General features: G+C 40.0%; 1 protein-coding gene across 2 annotated transcripts in view; it reads right to left on the bottom strand.

Moving 5' to 3' along the window:
• Nucleotides 1–24,921, bottom strand: part of mical3a (microtubule associated monooxygenase, calponin and LIM domain containing 3a) — a 128,903-nt gene that overhangs the window by 62,647 nt on the left and 41,335 nt on the right. The window contains exons 10-22 of one of the 2 annotated variants that reach the window (XM_051656756.1): nucleotides 24,845–24,921; nucleotides 22,401–22,494; nucleotides 22,256–22,282; nucleotides 21,765–21,912; nucleotides 15,104–15,300; nucleotides 14,849–14,967; nucleotides 14,690–14,761; nucleotides 14,417–14,596; nucleotides 10,073–10,174; nucleotides 7,213–7,296; nucleotides 2,575–2,685; nucleotides 883–1,002; nucleotides 605–703 (exon numbers count right to left, since the gene is read on the bottom strand). The exon at nucleotides 24,845–24,921 is cut by the window's right edge and continues 50 nt beyond it. In XM_051656756.1, coding sequence (XP_051512716.1) covers nucleotides 605–703; nucleotides 883–1,002; nucleotides 2,575–2,685; nucleotides 7,213–7,296; nucleotides 10,073–10,174; nucleotides 14,417–14,596; nucleotides 14,690–14,761; nucleotides 14,849–14,967; nucleotides 15,104–15,300; nucleotides 21,765–21,912; nucleotides 22,256–22,282; nucleotides 22,401–22,494; nucleotides 24,845–24,921 — 1,430 coding nt within the window. The remainder of the gene's footprint in view (nucleotides 1–604; nucleotides 704–882; nucleotides 1,003–2,574; nucleotides 2,686–7,212; nucleotides 7,297–10,072; nucleotides 10,175–14,416; nucleotides 14,597–14,689; nucleotides 14,762–14,848; nucleotides 14,968–15,103; nucleotides 15,301–21,764; nucleotides 21,913–22,255; nucleotides 22,283–22,400; nucleotides 22,495–24,844) is intronic. The other variant, XM_051656755.1, reaches the window with a different exon arrangement.

The raw sequence follows: 24,921 nt of genomic DNA, 5'->3' as shown, positions 1-24,921 counted from the left end.
TTTCGATGACATGCACAAAAGCGTGAATGCCCTCTAAGTTTTCCATTTCCATTCAGAAAGACTCTGAAGGGGGGCCTGGGTATCTCAGCCAGTATTGATGGTGACTACCACCCCTGGATTCGTGAGTTCAAATCCAGGACATGCTGAGTGACTCCAGCCAGGTCTCCTAAGCAACCAAATTGGCCCGGTTGCTAGGGAGGGTTGAGTCACATGGGGTAACCTCCTCGTGGTCGCTATAATGTGGTTCTCGCTCTGGGTGGGGTGCGTGGTGAGTTGAGCGTGGATGCCGCGGAGTATAGCGAAGCCTCCACACGCGCTATGTCCCCGTGGCAACGCGCTCAACAAGCCACATGATAAGATGCGCTGATTGACGGTCTCAGACGCGGAGGCAACTGAGATTCGTCCTCCGCCACCCGGATTGAGGCGAATCACTTCACCACCACGAGGACTTAAAGCGCATTGGGAATTGGGCATTCCAAATTGGGGAGAAAAAGGGGAGAAAATCCCCCCCCCCCAAAAAAAAGACTGAAAATACTCTGCATTAGCGAAGGCATTCAAACCATCATAAGTTAGATTTAAACACCCATGCTTATCTCAGGGATACCTGATGCAGGGGGTCAGAGGGCAGGAGGGGTTGCTCAGGACTGAACCCGTGGGTCAAAAGCCACTGCTCAATAAAGAACCGTGATGGCTTTTTCATCACCTGCACAGGATTTAGATGAAGAAAAAGATAGCTATTAATGTCCATATACATGGAAAGAGTGCAAATCTTTGATAATGCAAGGTCAAAACTCAAAAAGAAAACCAATTGTGTCATTACGCTCTCAAATTCCACCATTCTTCAGTTAGTAAGCATGCGGTGTTTCTCTGGAGTTCCTCTACCTGTGGCTTGTTCTTCCTCTCAGGTTTGCCTGTAAACTTAGTGATTAGAGTCTCAGCTCTCTCTTGAATGCTAGGGATGTGTATTGGCTCTAATTCGTCCACATTAGGCAGGCTAACTTCCTGTAAATGGAGAGTCTGATAACATTTCACTCAAATACAAATGAGTTTAAACCATTTTGAACACCATTTCAGAGTTTTAGTGCTCACGGGCTTGCGGTTCAGTTTTATAGTTATAAAGAAATTCTTCAAAACAAGCTACTTGATCAGTCACAAACACATGCAAGTTCACAATTAAGGTGCTTGTAAAACAAAATCACCCAGAGAAATGCAGGATTTTTATTGAAGGAATATTCCGGGTTCAATACAAGTTAAGCTCAATCGCCAGCATGTGTGTCATAATGTTGATTACCCCAACCATTAATTGACTCTTCCCTCCTTTTCTTTAAAAAAAAAAAAGCACAAATCTGTGTTCCAGTGAGACACTTACAATGGAAGTCAATGGGGCCAATTTTTGGAGGGTTTAAAAGGCAGAAATGTGAAGCTTATAATTTAATAAAAGCACTTACTTAATTCGTATTATTTGAGCTGTAAAGTTGAACGGGTCATTTTAGGGTTTTCTGTGTTACATCGTCATGGCAACAAAGTTGTAAAATTGTCTATAACTTTCCACAGATGCGGTTAGTAAGTGATTTTATCACAGTAAAATCATGTTAACAATCCAAACTAGAGGTACTCAGTAGTTGTCAGTAGGGCTGCCTGCAACTAATGAGTATTTTGACAATCGACAAATCTAACGATTATTAGAGCAATTAATCGACTATATGGCCGATTATTGCATAGATTAATCGACAGCTCTTAACCCACAGTTCAACTTGTGTCTTGAGTTGCATCAAACACTGACTTACTAACAATAAATAAATGAGGATGAAAGTGTATCGTAAAAACACCTTTAAATTACCTTCACTTTACTCGATTAATTGATTAAATAATCGGCCGAATAGTCGATTAATCACTCTAATAACCGTTAGATTTGTTAAATTACAGGGACAAAAAAGGAGGCAATTTTTTATTGCCAACACTGTCAATAATATCGGCCCTATTTTTCAGAACAGAATCACTTGCACGAATGGTATTGGTGCACACCAGGTATTTCCAATAAAGAAAAATGCTTATTATATGGCCTGGTAGATGTAAAGCTGATGATGCCAATCAGTAGAACTGGACGTGGTTGTTTTGCAATATTGAAGAAGTGCAATACATTGTATTACAAGTAAATCTGCAATCATGGATTTCAGCACAAGTTGACTGCTATGCACTCATTTCAATCCAAATTCAACAAATGTGGCTGTTTAGGGCAGTAGCTCCTTAAGCAAGATAAATCGCTATTAATATCATCATCATTATACCACAACACATTCCTATACCACACAAATCACTCTACTACAGTATACTTTCATTATTCAATTAATCATTCAACATTTCAGCATGTGAATAAAACAATCATGCTGTGCTCGGCATCAACCATTTTTGGAAAGGGAAAAAAAACACTTGCAATTTTCAGTGGCAATTCACAGATGAAGACTGTTAAGAGGACACGTGTTAAAGTTCAAATACGGAAAAAGAGTTCTGTTAAAATCAGACCCTGTGAGGTTAGTACAGGTGGAGGAAGGGATGATGTATAGAGAGTGTCACCTGTGTGTGTGGAACAAACGATGAAGAGAATGAGGAAGATGAAGGAGAGGAGGAAGAGAGGAGAATAGTTTTCTTAGGGCAGCTCCTTAAGACCTCAGAACCGCTGCTGGCCTTCAGAGACACGAGAGAGAGAGCAGTGAGACTGATGACATACACATGCATACCACACCTCAAACACTCTTCTGATAATCCGTTCGCTCACACACCATCCAAACAACAAATCACCGACCAGTGCTGGAAAGCAGCTAACTAATAGTTGTGACGTTACTAACACTTTCATCAGAATAACATCAGTAGTGTGGGCAGTCGTTCCTTGCAAAATACTGCTGCTTTTTCAGTAATGAGATCCAACGTGTAGCGGGATGGCATGATGGGAAATCTGATTCATTTAGTGAAGCAGGTTTATTTAAATGAACCAGTTAAAAAACATTGTACAGGAACACTGTGCAGAAGTCATAGAGCGGCATTTCACCTCGAACTATTTAGTAAAATTCTGCAGTTCATTATAATGCTTTCGACCTGATGCTTCAGTCACATAGATCAAAGCGTTTCTAGTTTTATTAGTTGCATTTATGATTTATGATGGTGTACACTGGTCTATTTTTCTACTTTTATTGCTTATAAAAAATACTTTTACAATAGTTTAATGCTGTTATGATCCTCATTGGTTTTGTGCAAGTAAAAAAGCGAAAAAAATATTAATCTGCCAGTTTTAAAAGATATTGCCACTTAGCTTCAATGGCATGTAGTTAGCTACTTTTAGCAGTTTGTAATGTAGCTAAGTGCTTTCTAAAAAGGGTCGCTCAACTGAATTGTAACTACTATTCTGATGTAGTTTGACAAACAACAGTTTTATAGTAGCTTTTCCAAAACTTTCATCTAGGACAGGGGTTTCAAACTGGGGTCTGGGGAATGCTAGGGGCTCCGCCAAAAAATTCAGAGTAAAAGTGTAAAAGCTGTGACACTATTGGACATTATTACCGTTTCATTCTGAAATCACTAGCTTAAATACGATTATTTTACCGCATTGATAGCCGAAAAAAGAATTAAAAAATAAATAAAAATAAAATTGGTATACACGATTCTCTGTAAAGCTGTTTGGAAACAATATTTGTTTTATTGCGTAATATTAAACAATATATTTTTATAGCGCATTTCAAAAATCTAAAATATGAGAATTTATTTTTGATTGCAGGAATGCAAATTAGCGGTCTGCGCAGGACTGTTTTTTTTTTCCCATCACGCCCCCGCATGTTTCTATCCCGCACCTGGACGCTCCCGCAGAATTGCACTCCATGTTCACCCGCTCTCTGCCCGCAGTGATTTCCTTCCCGACCGCTCCCGTTCTCACAACCACACGTGTTTTCCACATAGGACAAAAGCCATAAAAATAGACAAGAGGTGTACACAAAGAACGTTTTATTGGTTCTGTTATCGTTATTATCAGAACACACGTGACCTGATTTCCACCTGACTTGCCTGTGATTGATTTCTTAACACTAAACTGTAGGGGTGCACCGATCGATCGGCCACCGATCTAAATCGGCCGATCTTTATCTTAAGTCTGTGATCTCGTGATCGTGCCTAGAATCAGGGCCGATCTTTTTCGCAGCGCAGGGAATCACACATTCACCGCTCCTCTAATGAATGAGCGCTCGCTCAGCTCTGGAGGGTGAACTGTTGGCAATTCTAAGCATTGACAAATTTAAACTTTCAGACATGCTGTTATTCAGATGAATCTGCAGGTTTGTTTTTAAAAATGTGTAAGAATTACACACAGTGAGCATGGAGAGAATAAAGAGACTGCAAATGGGTATAAAAATGAATTAAACCATAAATAAACATGCGTATAGAAATCTGAGTATACGTGATGTAACGTGAGTCGTGACAATCAGAGCGATCAGGAGAACTTCACTATGCTCACTCACGGTGTCAATCAAACATGCATGCTCTCAATATCTGTCACTCATCTCTGTGAGGATCCCAATTTAAATCAGATTAATGTTGGTCTTCACGCATTTGCTTAGAGATGTGTTACAGCAAAATGCCAAAGACAGTAAACAAATCATAGATATTAATATTCTCTCACTGGAGCAGTTTTAGAGCTTGTAATTGATATATTTTCTTATTTTTGAAAGTATCTCTACTGTGTGTGATGCTCTCAAGGTTTTTACTGGTTGCCAGTGCATCACAATGACCTTTTGATATTGACAACAGAACTATTCATAACTGTTTTCAATACACATAAATGTTAGCAATTCACAATCGGTATCGGCCGATCTTGGTGTTAAAAAAACAAAAACAAAACGGTATTGGACGATCTTTGTGTAAAAATAAATAAATAAATAGGTATCGGCTGATCTTGGTGTTAAAAAAACAAAAACAAATCGGTATTGGCTGATCTTTGTGTAAAAATAAATAAATAAATAAATAGGTATCAGCTGATCTTGGTGTTAAAAAAACAAATCGGTATCGGCCGATCTTGGTGTTAAAAAAACAAAAACAAATCGGTATTGGACGATCTTTGTGTAAAAATAAATAAATACATAAATAAATAGGTATCGGCCGATCTTGGTGTTAAAAAAAAAAACAAATCGGTATCGGCCGATCTTGGTGTTAAAAAAACAAAAACAAATCGGTATTGGACGATCTTTGTGTAAAAATAAATAAATACATAAATAGGTATCGGCCGATCTTGGTGGTAAAAAAATTTGTATCGGCCGATCTTTGTTAAAAAAACAAAAACAAATCGGTATCAGCCGATCTTAATGTTATAACAAATTTGTATCGGCCTAAAATTTCCTGATCGGTGCACCACTACTAAACTGCCCATTTTCCAGTCCAAGTTTCACATCCTCTGATATCCACGCCTGCTCTAAATATTGAGTAATTTGATGCACGTGCTGTGTGCACATTTTTAATTTGTATTTTCTGTTTATTGTTATCAAAAATAAATTAATTGTAAAATAAAATAATCATTGTTGTTTTGTATTCATAAATTAACAAATAAATCCACGGATCCCCAGACATATCAGATTTTTCAGGCTCTTCTCTGACAGCCCACTCCCGCAAACCACTCATTGTAAGTACTGTCTGCTCCTGCCTTCAACTCGGATATTTAATCCCGTGCTATGAGGAATCTAACCAGGTCCCGTGGGTCCTGTGGGAGTTCTGCAGGAATGGAGACATCCAATGCAAACTCAGAGGTGAGAAAGGTGAGAAAGTCATAGCAAGTGTTCCAGATGTTTGTTTGTTTTTTCCAAATTGATTTGTTTGTTGTATTTAGTGTTTAAGTACCCCTTTCAAGTGATTTTAATAAGGAAAATGTAGAATTTTTTTTTTTCAAGCAATTTTAACAAATTGGCTTCAGAAAAGGTGAATTTAGCTGAACGGTGAGTAGTTTGCATTGAAATGTTTCTCTACAAGTTTACACACCTAACATTTCTCCAGCACAAGAAACATACACGGTCAACTTCATTAGAAGTAAATATTTTCCAGAAAAATTTAATTTATTTTGGCCTTTAAAACAATGACAGAAGTTTTTATAATAGCATGTTTACGGGGGCCTGGGTAGCTCAGTGGCTCAATACGCTGGCTACCACCCCTGGAGTTCGCTAGTTCGCTAGTTCGAATCCTAGGGCGTGCTGAGTGACTCCAGCCAGGTCTCCTAAGCAACCAAATTGGCCCGGTTGCTAGGGAGGGTAGAGTCACATGGGGTAACCTCCCCGTGGTCGCTATAATGTGGTTTGTTCTCGGTGGGGCGCATGGTGAATTGAGCGCGGATGCCACGGTGGATGGTGTGAAGCCTCCACACGCGCTATGTCTCCGTGGCAACGCGCTCAACAAGCCACGTGATAAGATGCGCGGGTTGACTGTCTCAGATGCGGAGGCAACTGGGATTCGTCCTCCGCCACCCGGACTGAGGCAAATCACTACGCCACCGTGAGGACTTAGAGCACATTGGGAATTGGGCATTCCAAATTGGGAGAAAAAGGGGAAAAATCCCCCAAAAAAATATATTAAAAAAATAAATAAAAATAGCATGTTTACTACTCGTCTTACACGGGGGGACAATCGCGAGGAGATTATCAAATTTGGGGTTCCAAGGCATCAAAAAGAAGAGAAAAAAAAAAAAAAAATTAAGCGCACACATGCACACACAACTTTACCCACTAAACTTCTCACACATGAGTTTTGCATTTTACATGATGATGGACAGGAATGTTGTGTTAAACTACAGACAACAGTAACCCATTAGAAAAGAAAAACATGATATTCATAGCTGATAATCAAACACAGAGATATTAGAAACACTTGCACACACACAGACCTCCCATGAGCATGGAACACATAATAAAGCTATCGAAACCACATCTAAACTACTACAATCAGAACGGGGAATATCAGAGCACCAGAACAATAAGCAAAGGGTTCACTTCATTCATCACAATCAAACTGGAAAGACAAACAATGAACACTAAAGCACAGCGTGGAAAGATTTGCCTCTAGCTTTCTAATGTACGGAGCACACCTAATCGAATAAAAAACTAACAACACCACCACATGGATCTAACTTGTCCTTGGCTCCTACTCAAGGAAACTAGAAAGACACGGGTGATGACAGGGTGTGTTTTCTACCTGCTCTTGTCTGCTGGGCAGAGTTTGACTCTTCAGTCTTTCCTTATAACGGAAACTCATCTGCTCCTGTAACTGTGTGCGCCTCTGAACACACACACACACACACACACTTAAAGTATATGATATGCTCTCTTCTCACATATGCAAAGAATGCATGTTTAAATACACAGATTTGTTGATAAAATAAAAACACTTTGCCCACCAACAGATCTTATCAAAGTCAGTAACAGGCCTTAGTTAGAGCAGACGGCATGTTTCGTTTGATGCAAACAACAAGGCTGCAAAGGACAAAGTACAGTCTGTTCTAGAAATCGTACTGTTTGAAGGTTCTAGATCTAATTTTTTAATTCCATGTTGTTCTTAAGTTGTCAATGCAAATTTGTGTAAAGACATATTTTTATAACATTATGGGCCTCGTTCATGAAACATGCAAAAGTGTGAATTTGTGTAAATCATTCGTAATTATTCTTAGAGACTGTCCCATTTAATTGACCCTTCGCTAAGCTCCGCCCCTCCCTCGGTTACCGTTGCTCACTCACAGAACTTTCCATAGGAATGAATGAGAGATTGACGTAAATGGCATCACTTTCAGTAAAATATTCTCAAACTAAATGGATATTCATACACGGGCTGCAATGAAAAGTGACAGTGCAAAGCATGTTTACATGATGTTTTATTTAAAGAAATAGACAGATTACACGGTAATGTGATTAATAATTGTGGAGAATGTGAATCAGAACTGAGGCAAATAACCTGAAAAGACAAAAGCTTCATTTGATGGCAATTACACATTTGATAGCATTAGTGTAAGTGAACAGAACTGCTCATAACGTCCCATAACACACTCACTATAATGTTGTGTAGTGGTGAAGAAGAACTTAAGCACCTTATTTGGCTGCAGTGGGTCCTGAGGTGTCGTGGATCGCGCGGTCACAACCACTCTAGTTGAGCCGTGATATGTTATATTTATATTGCATTTAACAACATCAACTCTGATTTTGGTTCAACTTTTCCCCGGACTGTTTTCATAACATTCTCCATTTTAAAGCATGTCAGTGTACGTCAACACACATTATGCAAGTAAAAGTTTACTTTTTCTTTGTTCCGTGTATTGCGTTTCCAAAGACGAGATCCAAGCATTCTGGATTTACAGGCAATTCTGTTATTTACAGTCAGTTGGTGATCAAAAAGTAAAAACATTAATTTAATTTTAATCATACATTGCACAGATGAAGTAAAAACAACCATAACGTGTGCTAATCAACTGTACACACTTGCTCGGAATTGCTGCAGGTTCTCTTAAAGAGACAGTAGCAATTTAATGCTTTTTATAAATATCAATGTAAACTAGGGATGTGCAGAATGGCTAATTTCACTGATGTTTACATGGAAATTTTGGAGCTGACTTGTTGACTAGTCTAAAAACAAACCAACCTTCAGAAAACAGTCAAAAAAATTGTGTTTATGCGACCCATTTAAAAAACATCATTACAAATCCGACGCTAAATTCTGCTAAAAAGGGGCATTTATCTGCGTCATGTTCGCCTTGCATTATCAGCATTGTACATTACATATAGAACATGACACGCATTCACTGAATCAATGTTAGCGGATACAGGTTTATTTATTGAAAACAATTAAATGAATATTGCAGGACCAATAGCACATCCCTAATAAACTGTTCTAAACTAAATTCCCCAAGTTACTTAACATATTAAAACAGTCTTGTTGAAAATAATGAAACATAAGCCAAATCTACGAGATAGTATAAAATGCACTGAAAAGCTGCGTGTATCTCACTACGTGCAGTCGTGCATTAGCCATTGATCCAATATGACAGCTGTTCTGTAAAGAATCGATAACAGTTACGATGTAAAAAAATAAAATAGCTGTAAGACAGAACAAAAAAGACCTGAGAAATGTACAATAAACCAAATGCATTGTTCTAAACATGTCGTGCACACAGAATAAAAGATAGTTGAACCCGTTAAGCAGTCGGCACATCGTTGAAAATAGCCTTCTTAATCAGCAGATTATAAAAATGGCATTCCTAGCCTAAAACAGTCATTTTCTAGGCTACTGACTCAAAATCATACATTTACGATGCGTAAAATGAACACGTCGTCATGGTCTGGTGAAAGACGGGATTTGACTCACCTGAGGCGGCTATCCTGCGCTTTAAAAGACCGCTCAGCGGGAAAATAACTTAAGCATGCACAGATTTCAAGATGACTCAAATGTGTAAACATCCACAGCGACTTGCAACGTTTTGTTAATCCGCTTCCTGCGCCACCAGCGAAGTGATTTCATAATGAGAGGAAAGAAGCACATGCGGCCTGAGGTGAAATTAAACTTTGTATCTGCTCCAGATATTCTCTTTTTTAATAATATTTGTAAAATATGTTACATTAATATGACAGTAATGTAAGAGCAGCCTTTGTAAAAATATAAAGCCAAACGTAGATGTGTGAAAATGAACAGTTTAATGGGGAAATATATTAACTGACTAGTAATTCCAGTGTTGAATAGCAGCATACAGGATTGGTCAGTAACACTTTTTAAGGCGGGCCTTAGAAAAGGATCAGTTCAGTACGACAATTTGTGCGCTAATGGTTTTACAAACAACTTTCATTTGCTCGTGGTTCATGAATGAGACCCACTGAACGGACTGTACTTGGTCAACTCTACGCTAGACAAGAAATAGCTTCTTAAATAGCTTAAGATTAAAAAAAGAAAGGACACATGTCTCAGTTAAGATCCCATTTATCAAGACAAAAAGACAATGACAAACACTGATGAGACAGGATGATCTGAGTGGGTCTAAGGGTGTGGACGGGGGGGAACGTACTACACTCTTTACCTTCCTCCACGCCGGGACCGGGGCCAGACGCACAGACTCTTTCAGAGAGAGAGGGGCCAAAGACGGGGTCAGGAGGAGCCCCAGGTTGGGCATGGAATCTCCCTGAGGCCGTATGACCAATGACATGCGAGGAATTCCCAAAGCCAAATATGAGCCACAATGAATGTTCATGAGTGAGGGAAGAGAAATGGAAAAGAACAGAAGTGATAAATCAGGAGAGACATGCACAGAGAAACTGAAAGAACTAAATGAAACAGACGTTTCAGAGAAAATACCTGTAATATGCCATACATGAATAAAACTTACAGTAGCAAGAGAAAACAATGAATTTGCCGAGGCAGAAAAAACATGCATGCATGAAACTATAGATGTACTAATGTATATGTTAAAAACCAGACCATAACAGGCACACTTCCAGCATGCTGTGCAGTTCTAGTAAATACCGAGAGTAGCTGCGATGGCCCGAGGAAAAGATTTAGTCATCGGAAAATGTATTAAGTGCACCTGAGAGCACTACACTCTTATTGGTGGCTGAAAGCATCATGAAAATGGCCAAAATAATAAATAAACAAATATGCAAGGGGTGGGGAATGCAGATGTCGAGTTCTGCATGCACAGATTTTGTCTGGGCCTGGTCACAAGTAGGTCTGGGCATACAGATTTCCCAGTATGATTTGATTAATCGAGAGCTTGTGAATAGTAGTTTCGATTCTGATAAAGGTGGGTATATTTTGCTTACATATGAGGAATTCAGACAGTTAGTCAAACAGTGCACGGAAGCTGAAATGAGCAAATAAACAGTCATCTTTAAAGCTGCATTATGTACGATTTTTTTAGTTACAATTTGTGATGCACCGATCCGATACCTGGATCGGTATCAGCTCCGATACTGATGTTTTTACCCGTATCGGTCTGACGAGTCCGATCCAAATCTGATACCATGTGATTGTCATTGTCGTTATCATCAAGCTCAAAGAATGACATAAAACAACCTTTAAAGCAGCATTAAAGTAGTCCATATGTCTCGTGCATTTTATTTGAAGACTCCTGAATACACGCGATAGCTTTGCGAATCGCAAAAGTCTGTTTATTAAACACATATACAGTATGTAGGCACAGCGTGCTTTACTGAACATGCGCCGCTCAGTTGACACACACACACACAAACACGTACACGTATTGGCTCATGATGCGCTGCTGTATTTAGCTCTCAGAGTGTGCGATATGCGAGCGCTTTACATCTGCGATGGAATTTGTGTATATGCTCAAGCGGGTCGCTTATAACAAGCGCTGAGAACGGCACCGGAGGAGCATTACACCAGATGTTGAATGAGAAGTGAATTAAACTACTGTGAATAGACTGCAAACAAACACTCTTCTGGAGTCTTCCTGATACACTTATTGAGAAAAAACAACACGCGGATCGGCTGATACTGGGAGTTCAGGTATTGGGATCGGGATTCACTACAGTAAGTCTACAAAAATGATTTTTATTTTGAGCTGTCGGGTCAGATTTGGCACAGGCATACGTCATTTGTCCTTGCGCGTTTACGTCATGTCCGTAACCTCAGAAAGAAGGTCCGGCTGTGGCGCGAGATGAGGGAAGCAAGTGCGACTGCTGTTCAGTCAGTCCAGTCGCTGTTTCAGGAGTCAGAACAACAAAGGAGTGAAATCACTCTCCTAATGGATTTTTAACTGTTTGGTGAAGTTGTTTACCTGCTATAATGCTTGGATATGTTGTAGGGTTGTTTAAGCTTATATACTGTAGGTTGCCATGCTTAAATGAATCAAATATTACTCATGTTGTCACTTTCCATTGTCCTTGAAGTAGAAAAATTAAAGATGATTGCCTGATGTGACCTGGAGTCGTGAGTTTGAATCCAGGGTGTGCTGAGTGACTTCAGCCAGGTCTCCTAAGCAACCAAATTGGCCCAGTTGCTAGGGAGGGTAGAGTCACATGGGGTAACCTCCTCGTGGTCGCTATAATGTGGTTCTCGCTCTTATTGGGGCACGTGGTGAGTTGTGCGTGGATTGTGAAACTATAAGCGTTGCAGAGCGGAACAGAGGCAGATTTTTTTAGCGGACACACACAACCGTGCTGCTCAAGTCCAAGCCGGATATCGGTGAATTTGAGCAGCGATCTGAACACATTTATGATCAAACTGACAACATAAACGCACGAGCACATGGCAGTCTTTGCTGATAAAGAGGCTGTAGCAGTTGAAAAACGAGTGAGTAAAAGATAACCATATTTTAACGTTTTGAAGCACAATACACTAAATATAAAAGAAAACACTTACTTGTGCTGTGCATCCCAAGATAACTGAATTCAAAAATATAAATAAACTCCAATACATCATCCGAAGCGTTGTATTCGTTAGTGATCACCTCAGCAATTCAGCCGTGAAATGTCTCGAACACAGCCGCGAATTCGCCGTTATTCCTCCTCATTCAAAATGTAAATTCAAACCAGCTGACCCGTAACCAAGGAAGTTTGGGTTAAGGAATGACAGTTTTGAAGGAAAACAGATAAAGATACACCTTGCCATCTTCACCAACATGCGACTGATGCTTCATTCAACTCTACGCAAGGTTGTGGTATTTATAAGAAAGGGGCGGGGTTTAAGCAGACTAAATGATTGGAGAAGTCTGTCGTTTCACCAGAAGATCGAGTTATTACATTTTGGTTATAGATTAAAATGTACTGTATTAAAAATAAAACACATGCATGGATGAATCGTTCACAATAGGATCAATAACATGCATTTAGAAAATAGATAGGGTGAATTTCATGCCGACTTTAAGATCCTCCTTTATTTGTGTAGTTTCTTTCAAGTAGTGAGTAGTGATTAATCAGCCAATAACAGTGTTTGATTGGCCAATGAACAGAAGTCTACCAGTAGATTTTTCAATGGATAGTCAACACTTTGTTTTCAAGGTTTGTTCTTTTCAAGGGATTGCAAATTTGAGTAAATATTGCATAAAAATAAGTGTTTGTTTCACTTTAGAAAATTAGTGTACATCTGATTTGCTGTTGTTAAATTGTATTGTGTTTATCAGCATTTATTTCGATCATCCTGCTCTCTACAAACCCATATCGTATAATGACCCATATAGTTTAATGGCACAGACGTTTAAAGGAAACTATCACCGCGTTGAGTAGTAAGGTTAGTTACCGGCATAATAACGCAAGAACGCATGTTAAGCATGTTCAACCAGACCATGCTGCTGCCAAGCGTTCATATCTGCGTTAACATATGCGTAGAGTATATTTCAACATTTAGACTGACCTACAGTTCCTTGTCTTTCAAGAAACAATATTCTTGCATTCCTCAAGCCTACTCGACTACAAAACCTGCTGTTACGGCTTGGCCTGCCATCAAATTTCAGTGTTGTCCATTTTATGGAAGAAGCAAAATATTTTGAGAAAGAACCTTTAATTCCATTATCACTTTAAAGAATAATACACAACTGCAATTCAAACTTTCTCATTGAAGGTTTCCACAGTGGTCACCAAATCTGCACTTGATAATTCAAGAAAAGGAAAAAAAAAAAAAAAGAACATTTCAGGCAATAACTGCACGCACGCGCACACACACGCGCACACACGCACACAAACTTAAATTCAATGCAACATGATGCAGTAAGATTTTTGGGTTCTCTCAACAACGTTTGAATAACTGTCCTCAGTAACATTGCTTTTAGTCAATGTGAATTTGTTTGTTCACTAAATGCAAAGATTCTTGTTGAGAGAACTACTAATTTCTAGTTCAGCCAAATGACAGCTCACAATGTGAGAACTTTCATTTTGTCGCCATTTAACGTACTTTAATTTGAAGTCACCAGCAATCTTTGCCTCTGAAGAGAGAGGTATGTCTTGTGAGGCAAGGTGGTATGAACAATTGTTTGATGTAGACACACTATAGACCTCAATCCTTAACACACAAACCTCAATAATGGTGACAATCATCAAACCTTATTAAGTTAAAAGATGAGCTCCTAACATCACCACACAACTATTAACTAACAGTGCCAACACTGCCAAAAACAACAACAACAAAAACAAAGTCAGCAAACAGCAATGAACAAGCCTAAAACACTAACCACGTAATTTATTCATGTTGCAATGCATGCTGGGAACTCACACATCAGCAACACTGTTTGACAACTCTGAGTAGTTGGGACAACATTTGGGGTACTATTGTTGGTCTAACGTGTTTTTATATAGAAAAGTAGTTTTTATATATGTAATTTACATTTTGAATTTCTGTGACTCAAAAACCCCCATAATAATTCATTTTTTACAGTGCACACACACACACACACACTCAAACTCCAGCCCACCTGTCTCTTAAGTCCAGTAGACTGTGCTGGAGCGTTCTCTTCGAACTTCGCTAGCAGCTGTGTGGCCATCGATTTCACTTTGTTATTGTTGTTAGCTGCTGCAGCAGAGTTGATTTTACGTTCTGTCAGGGCTGTCGCTATAGAAGGCCTGTCGTCTAGATGAACCCTCAGCAGATCCTCCTGCAGTTTTGGAGAACAGAAGTGAAGCGTTTAAGCAAGTGTGTCAACACAAACCGATATTTTGTATTGCATTGGTCCAAGATTCAGCCTTACATCCTCCGACTGTCCTGCCTGGCTGGTCTTCCGTCTTTTCCCTAATCCATCCAGTTCCTTTTCTTTTTTGTCCTATAATTGATTTAGAGGTAGAGTTGAGCATTTAGTCCACAAGAACCAAATAATCTAGCAGTATAGAAAAGAACTGCGGTTGACTACCTTTGGGTTTCGTTTGCGGGAGATGGCGATGCTTTGACCCAGTTTACTGAGAAACGAGATGGGTGATTTAGTGCTGGCAAACAATGCCGCCTTCTCCTCAGGACTCAGGTTGTGATTTTCTAGAACAGGGTTAGGTGTTATGAATGATAAACTACCATAGATCATTATTATCATGCAAGGCAGTTGGGACTGTCCTAAGACAGCCTTTTATAGTCTTATAATTGTCTCTTGCATCAGTGCAGTGCTTTAACTCACCACCAGGTGGCACAGTGTCCTTAAACATCTCGTAGAACTGGCTGAGGTACATCACCATCGAGAGCTTGTCAGGCTCCACCACAACAGACATCTCCTTCCCGGTCATGATGGGAGAAATCCCAAACTCTTTTTCAGCCATGTCAAATGCCAACTGGTTGTTCTTCTCCACATCCTTCTCATCCAGAGAGTCAAAGTCACTTTAACACATTACAACACCGGAGAGAAATGTTTCAATATAAAGTAAAATCATGTTAATCAGCAAATGCTATAGTGGGTATAATGAATAACAATGACCCAAGCACACGTGTTACTGTAGCTCAACTGAAAATGCAACACCAAGATCACGTTCATTTTCATTTATAAACGTGTCTGCCAAATTTATGTGGGCATTTCATCAGGCACTTTTTTATTAAAGCTGCACTACGTAACTGTGCGCTCTCTAGCGACATCTGTGGTTGAAATGTAAAACTGCAAGCAATTTGCAGAAGAACACTTTACATCTGTCGTGTTTGGACACCACTGCTGTCATGATTTTAGGTTACCTGGACATCGCCTGTGAGTGATCATGACTGGGAGAAATTCAGAGCCATAACGTGCTATTTTCACGTTGATATAATTATGTTATACGGTTAAAAATTAAAAAATTAAATATTATTTGCTTTGACGAAGATAACTCTTATTTACATATTCTGAATGAATGAATTGTACACTTTTCTGACACCACACTCAAAGTGCTTTTACGTAGAGTACAAGGGACTCTCCTGAATCACCACCAGTTACAAGTACAGGTGCATCTCAATAAATTAGAATGTCGTGGAAAAGTTCATTTATTTCAGAAATTCAACTCAAATTGTGAAACTCGTGTATTAAATAAATTCAGTGCACACAGACTGAAGTAGTTTAAGTCTTTGGTTCTTTTAATTGTGATGATTTTGGCTCACATTTAACAAAAACCCACCAATTCACTATCTCAAAAAATTAGAATACATCATAAGACCAATAAAAAAAAACATTTTTAGTGAATTGTTAGCCTTCTGGAAAGTATGTTCATTTACTGTATATGTACTCAGTACTTGGTAGGGGCTCCTTTTGCTTTAATTACTGCCTCAATTCGGCGTGGCATGGAGGTGATCAGTTTGTGGCACTGCTGAGGTGGTATGGAAGCCCAGGTTTCTTTGACAGTGGCCTTCAGCTCATCTGCATTTTTTGGTCTCTTGTTTCTCATTTTCCTCTTGACAATACCCCATAGATTCTCTATGGGGTTCAGGTCTGGTGAGTTTGCTGGCCAGTCAAGCACACCAACACCATGGTCATTTAACCAACTTTTGGTGCTTTTGGCAGTGTGGGCAGGTGCCAAATCCTGCTGGAAAATGAAATCAGCATCTTTAAAAAGCTGGTCAGCAGAAGGAAGCATGAAGTGCTCCAAAATTTCTTGGTAAACGGGTGCAGTGACTTTGGTTTTCAAAAAACACAATGGACCAACACCAGCAGATGACATTGCACCCCAAATCATCACAGACTGTGGAAACTTAACACTGGACTTCAAGCAACTTGGGCTATGAGCTTCTCCACCCTTCCTCCAGACTCTAGGACCTTGGTTTCCAAATGAAATACAAAACTTGCTCTCATCTGAAAAGAGGACTTTGGAACACTGGGCAACAGTCCAGTTCTTCTTCTCCTTAGCCCAGGTAAGACGCCTCTGACGTTGTCTGTGGTTCAGGAGTGGCTTAACAAGAGGAATACGACAACTGTAGCCAAATTCCTTGACACGTCTGTGTGTGGTTGATGCCTTGACTCCAGCCTCAGTCCATTCCTTGTGAAGTTCACCCAAATTCTTGAATCGATTTTGATTGACAATCCTCATAAGGCTGCGGTTCTCTCTGTTGGTTGTGCATCTTTTTCTTCCACACTTTTTCCTTCCACTCAACTTTCTGTTAACATGCTTGGATACAGCACTCTGTGAACAGCCAGCTTCTTTGGCAATGAATGTTTGTGGCTTACCCTCCTTGTGAAGGGTGTCAATGATTGTCTTCTGGACAACTGTCAGATCAGCAGTCTTCCCCATGTTTGTGTAGCCTAGTGAACCAAACTGAGAGACCATTTTGAAGGCTCAGGAAACCTTTGCAGGTGTTTTGAGTTGATTAGCTGATTAGCATGTCACCATATTCTAATTTTTTGAGATAGTGAATTGGTGGGTTTTTGTTAAATGTGAGCCAAAATCATCACAATTAAAAGAACCAAAGACTTAAACTACTTCAGTCTGTGTGCATTGAATTGATTTAATACACGAGTTTCACAATTTGAGTTGAATTACTGAAATAAATGAACTTTTCCACGACATTCTAATTTATTGAGATGCACCTGTATATTTTAAAATCATTAATATCATTATTCAAGTGTTTTATCGACTATTAATGTTTGTATTGTATTATACTTTTCAATTTAAAGGAATAGTTCACCCAAAAATGTAAAAGTGCTGATAATTTACTCACGCTCAGGCCATCCAAGATGTATATGACCTTATTTCTTCATCAGAACAGGATTTGAGATTTTTAGGAAAGTATCCTAGGTTTTTAGCTTCATCCAATGCAAGTGAATGGACACCAATTTTTGATGATCCAAAAAGCACATAAGTAATCCACACGACTCCCGCCGATCAAGTAATGTCTTCTGAAATACGTCGATAGGTTTGTGTGAAAAACGAATAGCTAATTAAAACGTTTTTAACTTTAAATCGGCGCTTCCACCAGCTCGCTGTAGCTGTTTGATTTGACCTAACTCTCGCGTGAAGTACGTTCATCTGTGGTAAACAGAGCAGAACTTAACGTGATGACGTCAAACAACAGCGATGTGAGGCATTCAGTGTTTACAGGAAGTGATTTTTTTTAAGCTAATAAAGTTTCAATTATGAATTCGCCGGGGCCTGGGTAGTTCAGCGAATATTGACGCTGACTATCACCCCTGGAGTCGCGAGTTTGAATCCAGGGTGTGCTGAGTGACTCCAGCCAGGTCTCCTAAGCAACCAAATTGACCCGGTTGCTAGGGAGGGTAGAGTCACATGGGTAACCTCCTCGTGGTCGTGATTAGTGGTTCTCTCTCTCAATGGGGCGTGTGGTAAGTTGTGTGTGGATCGTGGAGAGTAGCATGAGCCTCCACATGCTGTGAGTCTCTGCGGTGTCATGCACAATGAGTCACGTGATAAGATGCACGGATTGACGGTCTCAGAAGCGGAGGCAACTGAGACTTGTCCTCCACCACCCGGATTGAGGCGAGTAACTGCGCCACCACGAGGACCTACTAAGTAGTGGGAATTGGGCATGCCAAATTGGGAGAAAAGGGAATAAAAAATGTTTTAAAAATAAATTAGCGATTCGTTTTTCACACAAACCTATCAGTTCACTTCAGAAGACATTACTTGAGCGGGGGGGGGGGGTCGTGTGGATTACTTTTGTGTGCTTTTTGGACCGTCAAAAATTGGTGTCCATTCACTTGCATTGGATGAAGCTAAAAAATGTTAAATCCTGTTCTGATGAAGACAGAAGGTCATTTACATCTCGGATGGCCTGAGGGTGAGTAAATTATCAGCACTTTTACATTTTTGGGTGAACTGTTCCTTTAAGAGGTGAAACTCATGATACTGTGGATTCGAGTTCAATGTAAGACTTCATTATTTTTACATTATTAATCAATTAAATCAATGATGTAAACGTTTGTTGACGAAAGGGTTTCTGATTTAGTCAACGATAACGAAGATGAGACGAAAGAGGCGCATCATGAAGATTATTATTTTATTAAAACATTTTGCTGACGAAAATATGAGATAAAAATGATACTACAAGATATTTACAGTGCAAGATATGAGAATCTGTATATAGAAGATATTAGACGGATTCATTTAATCCATTAATCCAGTGTGTTGAGCTTTTCTCAGCTTGAGATGCACGCAAAATGAACCGCTTTAAAACGGGGTAAATACCTCATTCATACGAGTTTAATCAATATATTCAAAACATATGGAACAACTTACATCTGCACAACGAAACGAATGAACAGGTGAACTTGAAATAAATGACGCACTAGTCAGAATAATCGTAATTTACACTGAGGAACTTGTACACTGTTTCCATAAGAAACACACGACACAATGTAATATCCTTTTACGGACAATTATTACATCTCTTAAGCAGTACTTAAGCAATACGCTAACTTCTAAAAAAGTAGCAAACACTTCTATTAATTATTATTTCAGGAGCTCAGGTTTTTCACAACAAGGACAGTATGTATATGCATATGTTTGATACATGTTTACATTAGAAAATGTTTATAATTTTCTAAATATTTGATTAAAAGTTTGGTCTGTTACAGTTTGACACTTTTTGTCCATTGCACATCAACTAAAAGATAACATTTTCGTTGACTAAAATTGTCATTTTTGTCACAGCAAAATTGACTAAAATTAATGAATATAACATGATGAAATATTGACTAATTTTAAAGGTCATTTGTCAAAAGACTAAAACAAAAAACTGAAAAAATGAACACGGCAGTTGATAAAGCAAGTGAAACTGTATGCCTAATAACACTGTAAACTAAAAAAATAAAACGAGCAATAATGGGGATAAAATACACTTTATTAAACATGAAAATAATACGTACAAGAAGTCAATTTTAGAAGTCATACGTATTAGTAAACATGCACAGTAACTTCCTCTGACAACGGATCGTGATCGGTATACACACGAGTAATGTTCGATTCATAAAAGCATGACCCCTACCAGACAACATACTGTATCCAGCATTATAGCAGGTAAACAACTTCACCAAACGGATAACAGATAAACATCCCTCCAGACTGCAGCGCTGCTGTCCTGAACTGTGTGACTGAACTGAACGTAGTTTCTCCAGCCGGAACACGTGACAGGCGGTACTTCTTTCCTGTGTTTACAGACATGACGTCATGATACAAAGAGGAACGACACAAGCCAGCGATTTCACGCCAAATCTGAGCTGACAGCTCAAAATACAAATTATCTTTATAGGCTAACCGTAGTGAATCGAGGTAAAGACATTGTTTTGAACACTGGTTGCTTATGTACTTAAATCAATAATGGTAATTTGTTCATTTTTAACCAAAAAACTCTTACATAGTGCAGCTTAATATTTGGTTGAATGAAAGTCAAAGTTGTTTTAGCCTTGTCCCAGAACCAGACTTTATGAAAACACAAATTATTTTTAAACACAAAGTGATTCAAGTTAAAAATGTCATTTACGGGGGTCTGGGTATCTCAGCGAGTATTGACTCTGACTATCACCGCTGGAGTCAAGATTTCGAATCCAGGGTGTGCTGAGTGACTCCAGCCAGGTCTCCTAAGCAACCAAATTGGCCCGGTTGCTAGGGAGGGTAGAGTCACATGGGGTAACCTCCTCGTGGTCGCTATAATGTGGTTCTCGCTCTCGGTGGGGCACGTGGTGAGTTGTGCATGGATGCCGCGGAGAATAGTGTGAAGCCTCCACACACCCTACATTTCCACGGTAACACGCTCAACAAGCCACGTGATAAGATGCGTGGACTCAGACGCGGAGGCCACCCGGATTGAGGCAAGTCACTACGCCACCACGAGGACTTGGAGCGCATTGGGAACAAACAGCTCATGAGCAGAAGCTTTTACAAGTCACTCAGCATTGACTCTAATGGAGAATTATGATCATGCTAATGGGGCTGTTCAGCTGCTCTGTGAACCAAATGCCAATGTAAGAATAGATATGACATGAGATCCTACCCTTCTGCCCCACTGCATAAGAGCAACTGCCCCAGATGCACTGCTGTTACAGTGTGATGATGAGTACGCCACGTAAACACCACCAAACAAACAAAGCCATGAACAGTCCATTAAACACAACGAGCTGAAGACAAATCAACTGCTCCACCTGAATAAACATTCTTACAACATGAGCAATGATATTATCGCTTACCATCCACACAATACTTCTTATATAGGGGAGACCGGGGCTAGTTGTTACACTTTTTACTCCAGGGAATATTTCTTGAGGCAAGTTGATTTTTTACAGTCAATTGCTGTATAGTCACATACTTTAAAGTCTTGGCAAGACTTTTCATGGCAAGTCATTTCACTGAACACACCATGACCTATAGTGGCAGGGCATAGTATTTGGGGCAAGTTGTCACAATAGAAACTGCCGTTAAACCAGTTACGTTTCATGTATTGTGGGGTGACCTCCTCGTGAGAGAAACGTGTCCCCCACCATCACAACCACCAAAACAAAATCAACACCTCTTTAAATCAACGCCTGCATTAAACGGTCTATAAAACAGGAGGCTTTTCGGCAAAATCGGGGGAAAAGTTAACGCTTCTGTTAATCGGCCGATGCCAATCATCGCTAAAGAAAACAAACAGTGTGGATCTTCTTGCGTGCTAACTTTTCAATACTCAATGTTTAAATATTTTCTCTTGAACTTTGGCTTCCACCGCAAGGGCATAACACTTCAATCTCCTCTCAGATTGCAGTTGTGTTATTCCTGCATGAACTGAATCTCTGATGCTCTGTGGCAGTGTTTGTCCTCCATCCCGGCATCTTTAAATATAGCAGCATAATAACACAGGGTTTTTGTTAGGATCAGCATGTGGCATACTGCACTCACATGAGGTCTGGCCTGTATCGGTGGATGAGCGCACACAGGGCCAGACCGCTCTTCCAGGACGTGGTGAGATCAGACACGCTGACACCTCTGCAGCCCTCCGTCTGTCTCTGACACCAGTTCAGCAGCTTACTGGAGCGCACGATGGACTCTGAGGGGAGGAAAGCAAAGTCAACCGGCGCCGCTGAAGAAAGAATACAAGCATTTAGTAATGGAACCAACCAGTGCTCGCATCAGTGTTAGTAACGTCACCAGACCAGGGTCTGAAAATCTTTCAAGGTGCATTTCATTCCCTTTCGAGGGGTAATGGAACATTCAAGACATCGACAGTGTCGGAAACAGTTAAGACGGTCCCTTTTGTTTTCCATTCGTCAATGTTAGTGCATACAGCGTTTAACTCTAAAGCACTGGAAAAAAAAAACATCCCAGTCCATGTCAAAGTCACTCTTTCCAGTTTGTAAATCAAAGCATCATGCATTCGGATTCAAAGTTACCTTGCAAAAGCTTCTCAAGTAGAAGTTCTAGGATGAAAATAAGTCAAGTTATACGAGTTTACGTTGAGACCATCACACGTATAAAAGAGAATATAAATGTATCACAATTAGTGCACAATACTGACGTGATAGTAAGTCTACCCACCATTTCTTGTGAGTTTAGGAGTTGAAGAGTTGACCACATTCTCCATATCAATGCGCAAATCCTTGGTCTCTCCAGTGTCTATCAGATGTTGCACCTGTGGTAAGATTGGATCATCAAATTGGTTTTAGCACTCACATAACTTGCATAAGAAAGCCAAACATGGGCCTCCATTAAGATCAAAGAAACAGAGCTTCCATGCAAGATTCATCTAGACATTTGCATTGTGCAAAAGTTGCTGCCGCAATGCTACAGTGGATGATTAACAGGCAGCAAAGGTGTTTTAAGTGGGTTTTAATGCATTGCTATGTGTGTTATTAGGGCGTTCAGGGGATTGCTAGGGTGCTTTTGGATGTTGCTAGATGTTTGGTTTTTTTAATAATCCACATGAAGTGTGTCCACCCTCAAGTCTCTAGATCTGGTCCCTGTAACTCTATGGGATTTTTTTTTTCCCAATCAATTTGTATGTTCCACAAAGTTTCATATGCCGCACGATTTAAAGTATTATTCACGTCTGTAGCACAAACGGTGTATGATGAGTCACGTACAAAAGTTTAATACTTAAGCCCAAAGTAAACTTTGATTTTGACGTGAATGCTCAGTGTCTGCGTACAGTTGAACGCGAGCCTATAGTATACTCCATTTGACGGTGCGCGCAGGACTATTGTTGTTTTAACTTCATCTCCTGTTATTTACCGGCGATTACATCTTCTAGTCTCCTCGTGACAGCAACGGTTCAAATGTCACCTTATGGATCCACTAATTCGTGCAAATTATTCCAGGCGCATGAGCATTCTGTGCGTTCAAAGATGTGTGGTTAGAAAAATCGAGCTGCACGCATTCAGTGCTCGAGCACGCTGCTGATGACGAGATTTGCGTCACGTGTCCTGTACGTGGATGCTCAGCATTTGCATCTGACTGAAGGATGCTTTGGGGTTAGTGGTCTGGTATAATCCTCAAAATTGCACGCATTGAGATAAACATTTTTTTTTTTACTTTTCTTGCATAAAAATGGACCTCATTTCAAATATAAAAAACTCAATTAAAAAAAATATAATAATTTCATATAATAATTTTAGGTATATTGTTTGGAGGCAACATTGTGCGACAGTGGAAAGAAATGAATCGAAGAGGTTATTTATTTATTTAAATATTTGAAATTAAAATGAGTGACCACATTTTGTGAATTTCATGCTTAAAAAAAAAAAAAAAATTATATATATATATATATATAAAAAGTGAATTATGCTGTTAAACAATTTTATTTAAATATAACACCATCGGCTATGACACTGACACTATGGCTAGAATTGTCTAGTAGGTACATTTTTACCTAAATTTAACTTAAATGTTGATACTAAAAAGTTAGATTAATAATGAATGCAAAAAAAATTAAAAGCATAACTTAAGCGGGGGCCTGGGTAGCTCAGTGGTAAAATACGCTGGCTACCACCCCTGGAGTTCGCTAGTTCGCTAGTTCGAATCCCAGGGCGTGCCGAGTGACTCCAGCCAGGTCTCCTAAGCAACCAAATTGGCCCAGTTGCTAGGGAGGGTAGAGTCACATGGTGTAACCTCCCCGTGGTCGCTATAATGTGGTTTGTTCTCGGTGGGGCGCATGGTGAATTGAGCGTGGTTGCCGCGGTGGATGGCGAGAAGCCTCCACACGTGCTATGTCTCCGTGGCAACGCGCTCAACAAACCACGTGATAAGATGCACGGGTTGACTGTCTCAGACGCGGAAGCAACTGGGATTCGTCCTCCGCCACCTGGACTGAGGCGAATCACTATGCGACCACGAGGACTTAGAGCGCATTGGGCATTCCAAATTGGGAGAAAAAGGGGAAAAATCCCCCCCCCCCCAAAAAAAAAAAAAAAAAAAAAAAAAAAGCATAACCTATGACAACTATCAATCAAGTGTTGGTGGCGCTAATCAGCTGGCAAAAACCAGCTGTGATGAGGGCTAATCGGGCTAATCAGCCGGGGAGAGGGATAAATGCAGCCAGATGCGGCAGTTCGGGAGAGAGAGAGCCATACGCAGCTGCCACATCCGGCTCTGCCTTGTCCCTCCCCTCGGCTGATTAGCCCGATTGGGGGCCAGCTATGCACACTCACAGCCCGGCCCCGCCCTCCTCCTCCTCGTCACACCAACACTGGCATGCTGATGAGTTTACACACCCCCGGAAATTAAAACTAAAGTTGCAGTTCATGAACAATGTGTACTTCAAACATAAATCCAGTTTGTTTTTGAAAGTCAATATAAGTGCATGTTTTTACTTAATGTACATTAAGCGAGTAAGTAATATGAGACATTATTGGTCGTGGACTTGATGTGAACAGTCCTCAATACTTGCTTTAGCGGCACTAATAAGGTTATAACCGGACTCTCAGGTAACAGTAACTGAACAGATTAAAGGAGCAGAGGTTGTAAAATGCTGCATGTCAACCCACCTGGTTGGGTCTCACTTGGTGGAGGCTGATGTTTGGGTACCGTGTGGCTGGATCCACGCTGTACTGACTGAAGTTCT

This window comes from Myxocyprinus asiaticus, chromosome 26 (assembly GCF_019703515.2).
Source record: "Myxocyprinus asiaticus isolate MX2 ecotype Aquarium Trade chromosome 26, UBuf_Myxa_2, whole genome shotgun sequence".
NCBI lineage: Eukaryota > Metazoa > Chordata > Actinopteri > Cypriniformes > Catostomidae > Myxocyprinus > Myxocyprinus asiaticus.
This window is presented reverse-complemented; position numbering and strand designations above follow the sequence as displayed.